The 15,877-nt window shown below is 35.1% G+C and overlaps 1 protein-coding gene across 1 annotated transcript; it reads right to left on the bottom strand.

Annotated features, from left to right (window-relative positions):
- Window positions 1–1,205: 1,205 nt before the first annotated feature.
- stard14 (START domain containing 14) lies at window positions 1,206–13,877 on the bottom strand. The gene is made up of 6 exons (XM_077532553.1): window positions 13,327–13,877; window positions 9,985–10,132; window positions 9,618–9,721; window positions 7,829–7,946; window positions 7,369–7,421; window positions 1,206–2,416 (listed from the first exon to the last, which is right to left on the bottom strand). The coding sequence occupies exons 1-6, from the start codon at window positions 13,498–13,500 to the stop codon at window positions 2,198–2,200; spliced, it is 816 nt and encodes a 271-aa protein (XP_077388679.1). The 5' UTR covers window positions 13,501–13,877; the 3' UTR covers window positions 1,206–2,197.
- Between the last annotated feature and the right edge of the window lie 2,000 nt (window positions 13,878–15,877).

The raw sequence follows: 15,877 nt of genomic DNA, 5'->3' as shown, positions 1-15,877 counted from the left end.
GCCTTCTGTCTAGATTCAGTGTTTCAATTGGTGTAAAAATTGTACGACAACTGCAAACAACTGTTGAAAAGTTTCGGGTCATTTCGAAATTTTTATTTGAGAAAGAAAAACTATGTATTCCCATCAAATAAGATAACTAAGAACTGCAGTCAAAATGCTTTTAATGTGGTTAAAGTCACAATTTCCTAAAACTGTCAGCCCCCCCCACTACTGTTTTAAAATTTTGACTGCAAATAGATTGAGTAGTACGGAGCCCCTCTAGTGTCAGGGTCAGAATGTATTTTTTATTTTTTTTGCTAATCTGTACCCACAGTTTAGCAATCTGTACCCACAGTTTAGTAAACTGTACCCACAGTTTAGTAAACCGTACCCACAGTTTAGTAAACCGTACCCATGGTGTACTAAACCTGTACGCACGGTTTAGCTCTTCTGTGGCGTTATGTAATACGCATGCGCACGCACGTTCGAACGGCTGCTTCTTTTCATCTAAAACTGTAGACTTATGTATTCAGTTGATGTGTAATGTTGCGCTTGTGTCACTGTGAGGCGCTCAAACACTTTTCTTCTGTCTTTCTTTTACTTTAGTGTTAAGCCTGAAGGCTGGTGAAATGCAGACGTGTTTTGTTGTGCTCCACAATTAATAAGCCATACTTGGCTAAAGAAACTTAATCTTTCCGTCATCCATTCATCCGAATGCATCGTTAAGATGCCAAAACTAGTCTACAGTTTAACAGCCATTCGCTGGTAATACTGCTGTCAAGCAGCCACTCAATTGTTGCGTACGCATGCGTATTACATAACGCCACAGAAGTGCTAAACCGTGGGTTCGGTTTAGTAAACCGTACCCACGGTTTACTAAACTGTGGGTACAGATTCTTAAACTGTGGGTACAGATTGTTAAACTGTGGGTACAGTTTACTAAAATGTGGGTACAGATTAGAAAAAAATAATAATAATTCAGACCCTGACACCAGAGGGGCTCCGTAGAGTAGTAAAACAGAACTGCACTAGTTGTCAGCATGCTACTAGTTTCACTAGTGTATACGAGTACACAGCTCCAACTGTCAAATAGTTGTGAGGATGGTCAATGTTTGTGTGGAAAACACAAATGACAACAAAACGGAGTTCATCTTGCTTTTGAACCTATCTTTGTTATTTTTCCTGGGTTTATTTTTTTCTCTCCCCAAAAATTCACAAGCTGAGCATTATCATCAGAAAAATCCGTCTGCCAACAGGCTTCATTTATTTTCCTCAATCATAAACCTCAAATAAATAGAAAAGAGCTATGAAAGTCATTTCTAGTTTTTTAACCAGCTAGGCAGATTATTAAAAAATAACAGTCCAAAAAAAAATAAAAAATATTTACAATGACTTCATTGCACAGTCTTCCAGTATTGCATATTAAACAAAAAAAGTGTGCCACCAAATAGGGATATAACGATATCCAAAAATCATGATACGATATTAGCACGATATGAAGGTCACGATACGATAATAATCACAATATTGTGGGGAGGTTAGTGATACAAAAAATGGTCACAATATTGTAAAAAAATATATATATTAAAAAAACAAAAAAAAAACAATATTGTGCTTTTGTACATAACAATGCATATAAACAACCTACAATCCTATAAATAATTAATATTAATAGGACTTAATATTGAGGCAATTACTTACACGCACATATTGAGTTCCTCCACGTATTGACTTGGTTCACAAGCATATTATGTTCCCCTTAATCTGACCATTAGCATGGATTTTAAACATAGAAGGGCCAAAACATGCCTTGTGAAAATTAAACTGCACTAAAAACAAAGCCACCAGACGGTGCTAGAACTGCACAAATGGAAATCAACCTGACTTTTTTTTTAACAGATGTTCTGCTTTTAATATCGTGACATAATGACTACGATATATTGTGGCAGTTTTAATATCGTGATATCATGATATTGCCAGTATCGTTACATCCCTACCACCAAAAGTAGAAACTCACTTCAAAAAATTTTTTTCTTCAGACGATAAACCTTCATACCTGAAACAATGACGAGCCCGACAACAACCAAAAAAAATACCATGTCACATTTCCCAACAAGTGTGCTACAGTACAAAAAAACAAAAAAAAAAACACGTTGAGCTTATTTGAACACATCCTGAAGTGATTTTCAAAAACGTGTAAACCCGTCACTCGTGATGGTCAGTGCGTTTGTTTTTTGTCCGGCGTCCATGAGCCTTCATCCTGCATGCCGCTCTCGTCCACGTTCTCCAGCGAGTCGCCCCGCTGGAGGGCCAATTCGGCCGGGTTCATCTTGGGCAGAGCGCACTGTTCGGGGTACAGCCAGGGCTTGTGATCCGGAGAGTTGGCCTCCTTCCACTTGGGGTACTTCTGACCCGCCTCATGCACGGACTTCAGCACCTGGGACGTGGTGACGGGACAATCGTTAACATCATGCACGTTAATGCATGTAAATAGATTTATAAATATAAACAGACGTGGGCACGACTGTTTACGACGGCGTATTGGGGCCTGGTATGTTTTTTTTTTTTTTTTTTTTTTTTTTTTAAAGAGGGGAGGTAATATTCTGAGGAAAAAAAAAACTCTGCAAAAAGAGGAAGAATAGACCACAGGGCAGGTTCTAACATAAATTGTTGCACAGTTTACGCCGCTTTTATGTCTTGCTGTGACATTGATGCTAATTTATGTTAGCATTGAGCTAATGGACTTTTGCAGTGATTGATGGTTTGGTTGAACATTTTGTTGTTTAATCATCATCTTTTGTTTATTCAACTTCAACTGGGAGTGACAAATGATTATTTGTAGAATTGCGCGTGACACTCTTCTGTTCTGTGATAGTCTCCTGAATGCAATAGGATAAAAACGGATGCGTAGAAATAGTTTAAAAATGTTTTAATTAGTTGAGGGACAAGGTTATTTTTGTTAACTAAAACTAATGAAAAAACAAAAACTAAAATTCATAAAACAATTTTGTTCAAATAAAACACTAAAACGAAAACTAACTGAAACTACATTTTATGTTTACAAAACTAACTAAAACTAGCTATAATTATAGCAAAAATGTCCTTCATTTTAGTCTTTGGTAATTAATTGAATGCATGAGCCTATGGGGATGATTTTAAATGTGATTTGAAGTAGATTTATTTTGATATAAACCGGAAAAAGGAGGTTTGAAAGTGTGTCACACAGAAGTGACGTCATCCAGCAGCAGCCAATAGAAAATCACTTTCAGATGATGTCGCTCCTATGATGGTTTTGAAATATTGCACACAATACACATTTTTTAAAACTAAAACTAAATTAAAACTAGGCATTCATTAAATAAGTTAAACTAATAAAAAAACAATAGAACCACCCTGAAAACTAAAACTAACTTAAAAAAAAAAACTATAATAACCTTGGTGAGGGAAGGGATAGTTGTATAATATTTTTGTTGTTGTTGTCGCTATGTTGGTGGTGAAAGCCTGAAAAGGTTTAAGGAGTGTTTTTCTGCACAACCCTTGTAATTACTGCTTGATGAAATTTAAAGCAGTGTCGCCATGCCAACCTCATAAATGCAGCCAGATATGAATAAACATCTCTATGACTGCACGACTGCAACAGTTTATTTCCGTATGATCAAGCAGGAGGGCGGTGAAAATATGAAAAAGATTTTTGGCTAATATTGACTGGCACGCTGGCAAAATGTTTCCGTTTGAAAAGTGATAAAATGGCATTTGGAGATGAGATTAATAATACACTTTATTTGATTTTATTAGTTTGTATTTTATGTATGGTTACAATTTTATTTTTTATTTTACTGTTATTATTATTATTAATTCAATCTCTGCTGTAATAACCTTATTTATTGATTGATTGAATTATTTGTTATTTTATTATCTGTTCTCATTGCTGCTGGACATGTAAATTTCCCAGAGGGAGCCATCCCAAAGGGATCAATAAAGTCAAGTCTAAGTCTAAGTCCTCTGCGCGGTCACATTTAAGCAATAAGAATTACTAATCGATCAAAATATACAGAACCAACAAATTCATTATTTGTCAAATTAAACAATGAAATTTTATGATCTAGTTGAGTTTAAAATAGCTCAAATTAGGGCTGCTTGATTATGGGGAAAAAAATTATTATTATTTTGGCAATAATTGAAATCACAATTATTCAAGTGATTATTTATTTTTTAGTAGAAAACAAGAAAATGTTTAAGCATTTAAAAATATTAAGACCAATTAAAAAAATAGAAACACTATAATTATATGTTTGTTTTGGACCAAAGAACATTTATAATAATATATATTTAGAATAATATATATTTTTTCATTTAAGTTGGCAAAAACTTGAAGTGGGAGTGCAACGTGCACTGTGGAGTAGGACGATCATTTATTTTTTGGTGCAAAACAAGAAAATATTTAAATTCAAAAGAAAACCAAAAATATTAAGACAAATACAATTCTTTGGGAAAAAATATAAAATAAAAGAATTATTTTAAAATCTTGCAACTTGCAACTAAAAGTGCAACTGTATAAATTTAAACAATTCAAAGATTAGCATTAATAATTTTTTTTTTTACAATTATGCTGATTTTGTAATTGTGGAGTCAGTGTAATTGAAATTGTAATTGAATTTTGATTAATTGCACAGCCCTAGCTCAAATAATGTACAATGTACGCAACAACCTATTTTGCCACAATATTCACAAGCTGTTTGAAATCAGAGACAGTGGCTATGATTTAAGGGGTATAAGCATCTATAAATAATTCAAAATAAGTCCAAATATTAAACAGAGGTGTGTTTCAATTATAGGTGTAAATTTGTGGAACAACTTTGGAATTAACCTGAAAAGCTGCAAATCACTGGTTGTGTTTAAAAGGATGTATAAAAACAAAAGTACAACAACAATATTTAAATCGGGTATAAGTCAGTACAAGTGTAGAAAATCGAGTGCAATTAAAAATGTATGTGTCAGCCTTTGTGCTGATTTATGTATTGGTAAAAATATTAACTAAATGTACAATGTGTTGGCATATCAATGCAGGTATAAGTGCAGCTGTTTTTATGTGCAAGTTAGTGGGGTTTTTTTTTGTAAGAGGGTAGGACTTAATATGTTTTATTTTTTTAAATTTTATTATTTATTATGTTATTTTTATTTATTTAAATTGTTTTTTTTTTAATATTTTTATTTTAATTTCAATATTATTGTTGCTGGTTTATATGTTCACTAAACAAACAAACAAAAAAAACAGCAACAAACAAACATTTAAACATAGATTCAACTTTTCACACGAGTCAATTTTGGCCCATAACGTAACAAGAGCATTAATTACATTTAATTGCAGGACTTTTCAAGGAAGTAAATGCTCGGCTAGCAGGTTTGCGCTCGCCAACGAATAGTTGAAAATTGCGACTTACTTCCTCATTGTCATCTCATTTGCTCTCCCTGGTGATACGCCCTTCATCACTTTCCGTGCCTCAGTGGCGACAAATCACTTGAACTAGGTTAACTATGTGCTTCTCACCGGTGCGCGCGCACGCACATGCTGACAAAGTCAACACATGCGCACACACTGAAACGCGAACGGTTTGAGTGTGTCGCACGCACGTGAAACTGGGCAAACGAGTTGTGCCGGCTGAGACATCGACAGCTCTTTTGTCAGCAACGTCGGCAGAACGGGCTCTTCAAATCAGTTTCTATGGTTACCATTGTCCTTTGAGACACACAAAACCTTTCAGTTTCTTTTTTTACACCCACACCTAATGAAACACTAATTTGGGGGGGAAAAAAGAATCAAAATGAAACCACACCCGTAGGCCATCAGAAACATTCACACGCATCAGTATTAAGCAGTTTCATTTAGCGCAGGGGTGTCCAAAATCTGCAGTTTGATGACATCACAAACTTACATTGGAGGAATAAGATGCCAAAAATAAATAAATTAATTTGAAACATCGTGACTATTTGCTCACAAAGCAGACTCAACCTATTTAATTCTAATTTTATTTCTGGGTGTTGACATCATTTGTATAGCATAGCCAATTGTCACTCAAATGAGCTCAAATTTGAACAGGATGTGTTAAAAACAACAGCATAGCTTCAGCTAGCTAGCTTCCTGCTAACATACAATGGCGCACGGGATAGCAATTAGCATCAAACAAACCAGCAACAAACGTTAAAAGATATAACATTACTCACAAGAATACATTCTTTAACCTCTGAAAAGAACAACTAATCTTATTGCTGTACTGCAATGTACATTGAAAGAGAAAGTGAAAACTGTTAAGTTTTGATATTTTTTTTAAATTACTGCAGTCGTAACGAGACTAAGTGCAATTTCTGGAGAAATTGCGTGGGAATGCTGAAAGCTGAATGCTAAGCTGAATGCTTATGAAGTAAATTGAAAGATTATAAAATTAAATTATATAAATTATATGAATATTACAAAGTTGTAATTGAAGTTGAAAGATGAATGAATAAAAAAGAAAACTTGAACTGCAATCTGTCTTAAGGTGGGATTTAATCATTTCAGAGAAATTATAATCCATTTCCTGATACAGTAGTTAGTTGGTACCAAACCATCGAATATACTAAAATGTGGTCCAAGCGGGGTTTGAATCCAGGTTCTCCATGGGGGAAGCAGTTACTCTAACGACTGAGCTAAATTGCCTTGTTCAAACTCATGGCTAATGGCAAATGTATTTTAAAAATAGGCCTCTGATGAAAGCCAGTGTGCATTTAATCATTTCAGTTGCCAATTTATATATTTACAATGTACAGTCAGAGGTGGGAGTCGAACCCGGAACTTCCTGGTTAGTGGACTTAACCCAGTGCGCCACTGAGCAGTATTAAAAAGCTAGTAATGATGATCAGTTGTATGTATGGCAGTGGGCGTGGAAAGTGAGACTTGGGGAATGGGGAGAAGTTGATATTTAACATTAAATCGTGCGAGTACTGTAAGTACTGTGGAATAAGACCGTATTTACTCCGGAAGGCGTGAAGTTTTGAAGCAAGTTGAAATTTGAATGCTGTAAATCGGAAGTGTAATGTGGGAGTTGTTTCTCGGCAAAAAAGTGAGGAGAATAAAAATCCGAATAACATAAGTGAAATGCGTTCAGCATTCCCACAATAATGCATGCGTGCATTGTGTTGTGTTCTTTTCATTGTAAATGTTGAACTACGTTATCTGTCAATCTCAAAACAAAAGCAGATTTGGGCACAAAGGAAAAATTTCATGAACCCCAACACTAAGCTTATATAATTTGGTTAGCCTGGCCTCGTTAGTCGGATATTCAAATCTAAATAATGTGTGCGCAAAAGTCTTTGGACACCCCCTGAAGTAGCTCATTTTGCATCACAACTTACCCGCGGCGCCATGGCTTCAGAAGCTTTGTTCACTAACCACTTTGGAAGAGAACCTGTGTGCAAAAATATTCAACTTATTAACATTTACATACATATTTACATTTTGAAAATATTTCACCAATAAATATACATTATTCTTGTATGAACATTATTTATTTATTTATAATTATTTACAATTTTTAATAAATAAAACCTTTAAATAAACGTTTGTTGGGTTTACTACATTAAAAATCTGTCATCTGAGAAAAAAAAAAATCAAGATCTTATTTTTTTGGCTATATCGCCCAGCCCTGGTTTTAATTAAATTAAATAATTCAGTTATCTTCAAACATGTACCTGTATAAAGCAATTGGAAATAAATTTCTGCGTTCACTTTACAGGTTTTTCTTTATGGAACAACAAACAAACAAACAAAACCCAAAACATATACCTTTCTGATTAGTTTTGAATTCCAGCTTACCTTTGGGGTCAGCTTGTGAGAGATAAATGAAAATGCAGCTGTTGGGTCCCGTGGGCTTGATGTAGTAGCCGGTGAGGATGGAAACGGCTCGCACCAGGCCGCTTTTCGGAGGGTGTTCCTGGAATTGGAATGCACAATGTGTCAAATTCAATGAGACGTTTTCATTGGATGCAGCACGGTAATTTAGGAGGACGTCAAAAAATCCTGGCTGGATTACTGCAACCCAATTTATTTTGGAGTCAGCCAGGCCTTCTTTAAACATGTTTAGCGGGTTCAAAATGTTGCCGCTGCTCGCTTCTAAACTGCAACACGTAAGACAGAGCACATGACTCCAAGTGTGGCCCCTTTAAGTTTTCAAATGCGCTTCAAAATGAATTTATTCCTTGGCATTCCACAAGGCACGATACTTGAACCCTTATTTTCATTTATTTGTTTTCATTGTTTTAAAATTATGTATAGATGTTAGATATAGTACTGGGAATTATGTACTGTAAATATAGGTTCATTGAATGCAAAAAAAAAGTTTCAGAAGCCAAATTCCTACCATTTTGAAAATCAGTTTTTGCATAATAAACTAAATTTTGTTTGTTGTAAATCAGTATTTCTTAAAATGTGGTATTGCGGGGGGGATCACTGTAATAAGTACAGTTAAGTTGTATTTAACTCATTCCCTCCCAGCCATTTTCACTGAAGCCAGCAAACCCCTTCGCTCCTGGCTGTTTTACTGGATTTTGACTGATTTTGCAAGGCCCACAGAATATTGTGTTCTATTGCTAGAAAAACATGGAACCTACCAAAAGAAAGATTAGTCTCTTCTTTCATCATGGAAAAAAGGTTATTTGTATCTCTTTCTGTTTTGCAGCAATTAGCATTAGAATATAGCTAAGTTTCATCATTATTCACAAATCTGTTTAAGGGAAAATAGGTTGTTTTAACATGTCCCTGCTGCCACCTGCTGGCCGTTTTTGTAATAACTACCATTGCTTCAAATATTCTTTTAAATTCAGAGGCTGCATCAAAGCCTTCTGTATGCGCTAACAAAAACAAAAACAAAAACAACAAAACATTTTTAAAAAAAGTATAAATACATCTTTGGGAGCATGGTAAGATTTAAAAGAGCATATGTATACGTTTTTGGGAGTAAATTAGTTACCTTTTAGTACAATAGATTTGCATTTGATATTTAAGAACTTTTTTTTCATTTAATTTAAAGAGCAAGCCAAGTAAAAAAATTCCTTGACAATAAATGTTATATGCACCCCCACTAGTCTAGAAGCATTTTCTGTAAATATTTTTTGTGTAATATGAATTAAAGCATCAAAATCCATCCTTTTTTTTTTCTTCCATCTTAGGGGCAGCCATTTTGCCACTTGCTGCCAACCGAAAATGACATCACAGTGCCAAAGTGCTCAGCTTGCGAACGTAGCTTGTCCAAACCAAGAACACAGGAAAGCTGTGTTTGGTTGTTACCAGAGCCCTTTAGCACCACAATGTCATTTTCAGTCGACAGCAAGTGACAAAATGGCCGCCCTCTGGATACAAATGAGTGTACTTTGTAAATAAAATATTAATCAGAATACTGTTTAGACTACGAGAGGTGAGTACAAGTTATTGTAAAGACATTGATTGAATTATAATTTATCACAATTTTATTTATTGTTCCTAAATTTTGAACGGAACTAAATATTTCACTTGGTGTGTTATAAATTTGTTTCTGAGTTTCACTTTTTTGAATGGAACTCCTGAAACACATTCAGTTTTATTTATTTATTTATTTGAGAATACATACCGGATGTTTGACTGAGAAGTTGATGATGAGGTACTCGTCGTCCATCACGCGCCACGAGCGCAGGGTGACCACATCCCGGTTCTTAATCGGCTTTGGACAACGCCCTGCACGGGACAAAAATAAGGCATGGCCAAATTGAGAGCGTCTTTACGGGTTTGTCTTTCTCCGAATGGGCCTTGTTGTGACAACAAACATGCTTGGACAGGGCCTCACGGGCCTCCTGTGTCCTCTTCAAAGTGTCAACAGAAATCTCATGACTCGGAACGGTCAGGGACGTCCTTACATGGCGTCACCGTGTAAATACGGTATGCAAAAAAGCCTCTGCTATTGGCTTGGCGACCAATCCAGGAAAGATAGGCCCACTCACATGAGTAGTAGCCGACGTCGGAGTAGTCGGAGACGCGGGCGATGTCAAAGCTCTCCTTCATGTTGAGGTCCCATATCGGCCGGTACTTGCTGTCGTGGATCACGTCGTACATGGTCGCCGCCGAGACATCTGTGATCGTCATTTTACACTGGAACATACCAATGTTATTATAAAAACGGGGGGGGGGGGCAAAATTAAAGAACGCTTTTCATTAACAAAATAAGAACATTAAAATAATTTTAAAAATTAAAAAAATCATAACTAACTGAAATAACTATTTCTTGTCTAAATGAATGAATGTGTTTATTTCTGTATTACGTCTGTGCAGAGGAAGGAAACTCAAACTGCTATTTCAGAATTAAGAGTGTGACGATGTCACATTTTTAGAAACTGAGTTAATACTGCGGATGAATGAACGAATGGCTAAAAAATGAAACTCTTACATTGCACAAATTAACACATGAGGAAGTACTTTTTAATTCCTATGTAGTTTTTGGATTAAAAGTAATTCAGAACACACATTAAAAACTAGGAGTATGACGATATATCGATATTGTGATAAATCGTGATACTTTGTCTCCCGATAGATTTTCGATACGTCTACGCAAGTATCACGACATTTGCTGTTAATATTCAGCCACTAGAACGGCTCCATTGTAAATTACTTATTGAGCAATTACTTGGCGGGCCACTAGGGGGAGGAGAGTGGCGAGGAAATGGATGGAAGTCTTCAGGTGAAGAAGACTCATGAGCTTAGTTGTATTATTATTATGTATTATTTATTATTATTATTATTATTATTATTATTATTATTAGTAGTAGTAGTAGTAGTCGTATTATTTATTTTATATTATTATTATTATTATTGTTATTTATTATTATTAGTAGTAGTAGTAGTAGTAATAGTAGTACTGTAGTAGTAATTATTTATTTATTTTTTATTATTATTTTTAATTTATTTATGATATATATTTGTTTATACATAATAATAATAATAATAATAATAATAATAAAGAAAAAAATAAAAATGCATATAAATATATTATGTTATGATTTATTTATGTATTTATTTATTTTTATTATTTATTGATTGATTATTTTAATGTATTATTTATTTATATTATTGTTATTGTTATTAGTATTATTTTATGATTAGTTTTATCATAGGTTGTCGTGGATTTATTACCTGACCAATATATCGATATTCGCTGCATAGTCATATCGTGAGGTAATTGTTATCATGAGCCTTGTATCGCATATCGCATCATATAGTGAGGTACCTGGATGTTCCCACCCCAATTCAGAATTGTCGACTCGTTTACTGAATCGTATGTTACATACTTCATTTTTTTTAGCTTGCACCTGACAAATACTCCATAAAAAAAAAAATCCTAATAGTAAGACTAATAAAAACTAAAGTAAATTGAAGCATTTAAAAAAAAGCAAACTTGCTCTAAAAACTTAAAACTCACTGAATTAAAAAAAAAAGAAAAAGAAAAAAAAAGATAAAACAAAAAAAAACTACAAGACAAATCCAAAAGATGAGAACTCTTGACACGGTGACAGTGCACATTTTCATATTACGTAAATTCCAAACTGGCGTTCCGTCGTCTCCCGTGGAAGGAATTTACTACATGATGTAACATCGTTTGTAACCGACGCTTCATACATTCAAACTCTTGCGGCTACGTTCAGCATTGCAGCCCTTCCCCATTGTTTTCTCAATGGTTTGGCCTTGCCAAAATGAGATGTCAGGCTTTGTTTTCGAAAAGGCTCCATCTTTTGCAGTAACAGCATGGTGAAAAAATATTCTACCGCCCATTGCCATTACCTCCACCTAGGAGGCCAGGGTGTCATTAGCATACATTTGTATTGATGGGAAGGTCTACCTTATGTTGTTTGCACAAAATCCATAAGGGATCTACAATTTTACCAAAAACAAGATAGAAATGTTTGAAAGGTTTGAGTTTCAAAGTTAAATGTAACGGAATCATACTTAATAAATGGACTGGATTATAATACAGTTTAAGCCACTGTACCATTTCGCACGGTGATTTATTTTTATTTTTATTTTCATTTTCATTTTGATGTTTTTTTTTGTTTTTTGTTTTGTTTTTTTTTTCATTTTGATGATCTGGTATTATCGTTAACAGCTAACAAAAAACAAAATTCACCATCTGAAGGAAATAGTGCATAAAAAAAATCAAAAATGTTTTGAATAGGGGTGGGAACCTGTAGGTACCTCACAATACGATGCGATATGCGATACAAGGCTCACGATACAACGATCACTTCACGATATGACGATACCGCAATTATCGATATATTGCTCAGGTAATAAATCCACGATAATCTAGGATAAAACTAATCGTATAATAATAAAAATAATAATAATAATAATAATAATAATAATAAATGGATGAAAACATTTATAAAATAAGAATTCATTATATATGTGTATATATATATATATATATATATATATATATATATATATATATATATATATATATATATATATATATATATATATATATAATAAATAAATAAATAAATAAATAATAATATATTAATAATAAAACTAAGCTCATGTGTCTTCTTCACCTGAAGACTTCCATCCATTTCCCCGCCACTCTTATGAGGCGCTCCCCCTAGTGCCCCGCCAGGTAATTACTCAATAAGTAATCAACAATGGAGCCTTTATAGTGGCTGAATACTAACAGCAAATGCCGCGGTACTTGCGTCGACGTATCAAAAATCTATCGGGAGAAAAGTATCACGATTTATCACAATATTGATATATCATCATACTACTAGTTTTTAATGTGTGTTCTGAATTACCTTTAATCCAAAAACTACATAGGAATTAAAAAGTACTTCCTCATGTGTTAATTTGTGCAATGTAAGAAGTTTCATTTTTTAACCATTCGTTCATTTATCCGCAGTATTAACTCAGTTTCTAAAAATGTGGCAGGCTGGCTCCATCTAGTGGTACATCAAACAATCGCTGAATTCACACAATTCAGTAGTATTTAATTTCTAAGTACAACACATTTTAAGTCAATATTTTAGAACTACTTGTTTTTTTGTTTTTTGTTTTTTTTGGCGGAGGGGGGGGGGGGGGGCGTGTACAATTTTAATACAAACTGTACATGATGTTACAATGGCTTACAAATTACAATAATACGCTTTAGGAAGAAATTGCTAGTTTTTGATTAACTGTATTTTCATGTTCAACAGATTGTTAGCATTACTTTTTTGAGGTAGTACTTGATGTAAAAAGTTGAGCGGCTGTTGCAATGTGTTGTGGTGCACCTGTTTTTATTTTTTAACTTTACTTACCTTGATTTTGTGCACTTTCGGCCCCGTGCTGTTGCCCTTGTCCTTGGGGATTTCCATCCACACCTGAATCACGTGGTTGTCGTACTTGTTATGCCAATTCTTCGAGGTGGACAGACACTGATTCCTGAAATCAATAAAGGTAGAGTCGTCCGGTAGGATGCTGCCAAAAGACATGCTGACAATCTCCCGACAAGCAAGCACACACAAGGAAAAAAAAAAAAATCCGGTCGATAAGGTGGTTCTTGTTTTGAAAGTCCTCCGAAGTCAAGTGGAGCTTTTTGCGGACTGTCGTCTGAATATAAAGCCAGGCCGATCGAGTCGAGCAGGATTCTTGCGGCTGAATTCCTGAGCCATTCCTTGACTCACACACGCACAGGAAGAGGAACACACCTCCGTGGGTGACGTGGTAACACGGACAGGTACAAAAAAAAAAAAAAATCTGTCCCCACCCTGAAAAACGTCCAAACTCAAAGTGAATATACATATCTAAAGACAAACAACTTTTATGCCCAACTATTTTTTGCGGTATTTATTTGGCCCATTATAGACACGAGTATGAGTGCGAAAATATTTGTTGCTACGATGTTTAGGTATAATATGCGCACAAAATCCAAATCAGCTGTACGATTGGGTAATTGAATTGAACGCACCTTCTCTGCAAGACGCGATTCGTCCAATCGCCGGTTCGACGGAAGGTGCGCTCGTTTTGTTACCTAAATGTCCCGGAAATTGTATTCCACGTACTACAACTAATGTATATTGTATTTATATTATATGCATGCCACGAGTATGTGCTCTTAAAAAGGCAACATTTATGGCTAAGAAATGCCAATATATAGTCACTAAGTCAAAAGCTATTTGTACTTAAGTACATTTCAGTATGCCTTTTTCCCAACTTGAGCAGGCCTTTCGGTGGTACAAAATGGTAATTTATGGTCTATATTTCGAGTACTAATTATGAATAGCCACGTAATATGCACGCAAAATAGAAATACTGTAGTGTAATGCTAAAGTATGACGTATGCTCGTATTTCTGGGCGTCTGGGTAAGAAAATCGAGTGCACATTTTCTCGAAACTGACAGGTGGAGAACGGCGTCGTGTCTCGCCAAGGCGTGCTCCATTTGCTTACCTTGACGTCTGAAAATTGATCATGGGAATGGTGGTAGACTCTCAAATACCATTTCGTGTGCACGTTTTATCTTCTTTATGGCCATAAATTATTTCCTCATCCTTGTCATGTCTGAGTCTCACTACTAGTGTGTTATTTAATGAATCTAGTACAAAAAAAAAAAAATACTGAAACTAAAACATAAATTTTGTTGCGCCGTCTGGCTTGCCCCAAGGTGTTATTTCCAATCGGTTTATTTTTTTATTCAGTCGATGTTTTTTTTTTTGTTTTTTTATAAACGCACGTACCTGTAGGATATAAATAAATAACAGAATAAGTAGAGTGCGCATGATGACTTTTTTGCCACCTGTGCTTATTGCTTAGTCACTGTATACCTTCTGCTCTCCTGGCCACGCTGTCATGTAGTTTCGGTCTACGATTTCTCAATATGTGACACACTTAGACGGTATGTGACGTGCTCCCCATTCCTTGAGTGCTGATGCACAAGTGAATCATTATGAAATCCAACATTGCGTTGAAAATGAATGGGGCTAACAAAGAATAGTGTTGACATTAAAACAACACACAGTTTACACTTTTTTTTTGGTCTGATACATTATGAAAAAATTCACAGTTCAGGGTGAGAAACTACGAGTCTGCTCCGAGTAGATTACGCCCTCTAAAATGTTTGATCAATTCCTGTAGATGCCACAAGATGGCGGCAAACTTAAATTCTATACATTCTATTTCTTATTCTATAAAGTGTGGTGTAATTCCAAAAGGTTGCAAACTGTATGAATGCAACAATGCAAAATACAAAATAAAAAAATCAAGAATGCTCTTTGGTGAAATAATCTTTATTGTATTCCATGTGATAGGCCTACACTTGTGTGCCATTAACTCTCCTTTTTACACAGCAGATAGTAATAATATTCACACAACGGTTGCTAAAACACGAGTAGACAGCATAGTTCAAGTGGACAGACACGATTCCGAAGAGCACAAAGCTGAGTATTAAGTTGTGGCAAGTCATAGAAGAGCTCAAAATCAGTTTTTTTTTCCTTCAAATGTCAACACGTACTTTTAAAACCTTCGACAGCCACGAAGGACCAACGAGTTAACTTATGCTATGGCGAAAGAATTGGTTAGTGGTCCACTATGTGTGCGCTTGTGTGCGCGTAGCCTTGACGGCCTTGACTGTAAACAGTGTTACCGTGACAACACACCGCCAGAAGTCCTTTTCTAGCTGTATGACAAAGCCTTCGAGAGAAGAAAGTGAGTGAGGGTCCTCGGCAGACGCGCAAATAAAAGCTTTTTTTTTTTTTTTTTCTCAACATGCGCCTCAGCATTTGCACTTTTTGGTCACGCTGACAAAATTTTCATGTGTATGTCCCACTTACTGAATAAATAATCACATAAAAACGAGCAATAATAGCAATACA

The sequence above is a fragment of the Festucalex cinctus genome, chromosome 9 (genome assembly GCF_051991245.1).
Source record: "Festucalex cinctus isolate MCC-2025b chromosome 9, RoL_Fcin_1.0, whole genome shotgun sequence".
NCBI classification, from domain to species: Eukaryota; Metazoa; Chordata; class Actinopteri; order Syngnathiformes; family Syngnathidae; genus Festucalex; species Festucalex cinctus.
Note: the sequence above shows the minus strand (reverse complement) of the source record. Positions and strands in the feature narration are given on the sequence as shown.

Bases quoted from the DNA above. Each gene is read 5' to 3' on its own strand.
- stard14 (XM_077532553.1), bottom strand. From the start codon at position 13,500: ATGTCTTTTGGCAGCATCCTACCGGACGACTCTACCTTTATTGATTTC. The intron at 10,133-13,326 runs GTAAGTAAAGTT...GGTATGTTCCAG, and splicing joins CGAAAGTGCACAAAATCAAG to TGTAAAATGACGATCACAGA. The intron at 9,722-9,984 runs GTGAGTGGGCCT...TGTCCCGTGCAG, and splicing joins CGACGTCGGCTACTACTCAT to GGCGTTGTCCAAAGCCGATT.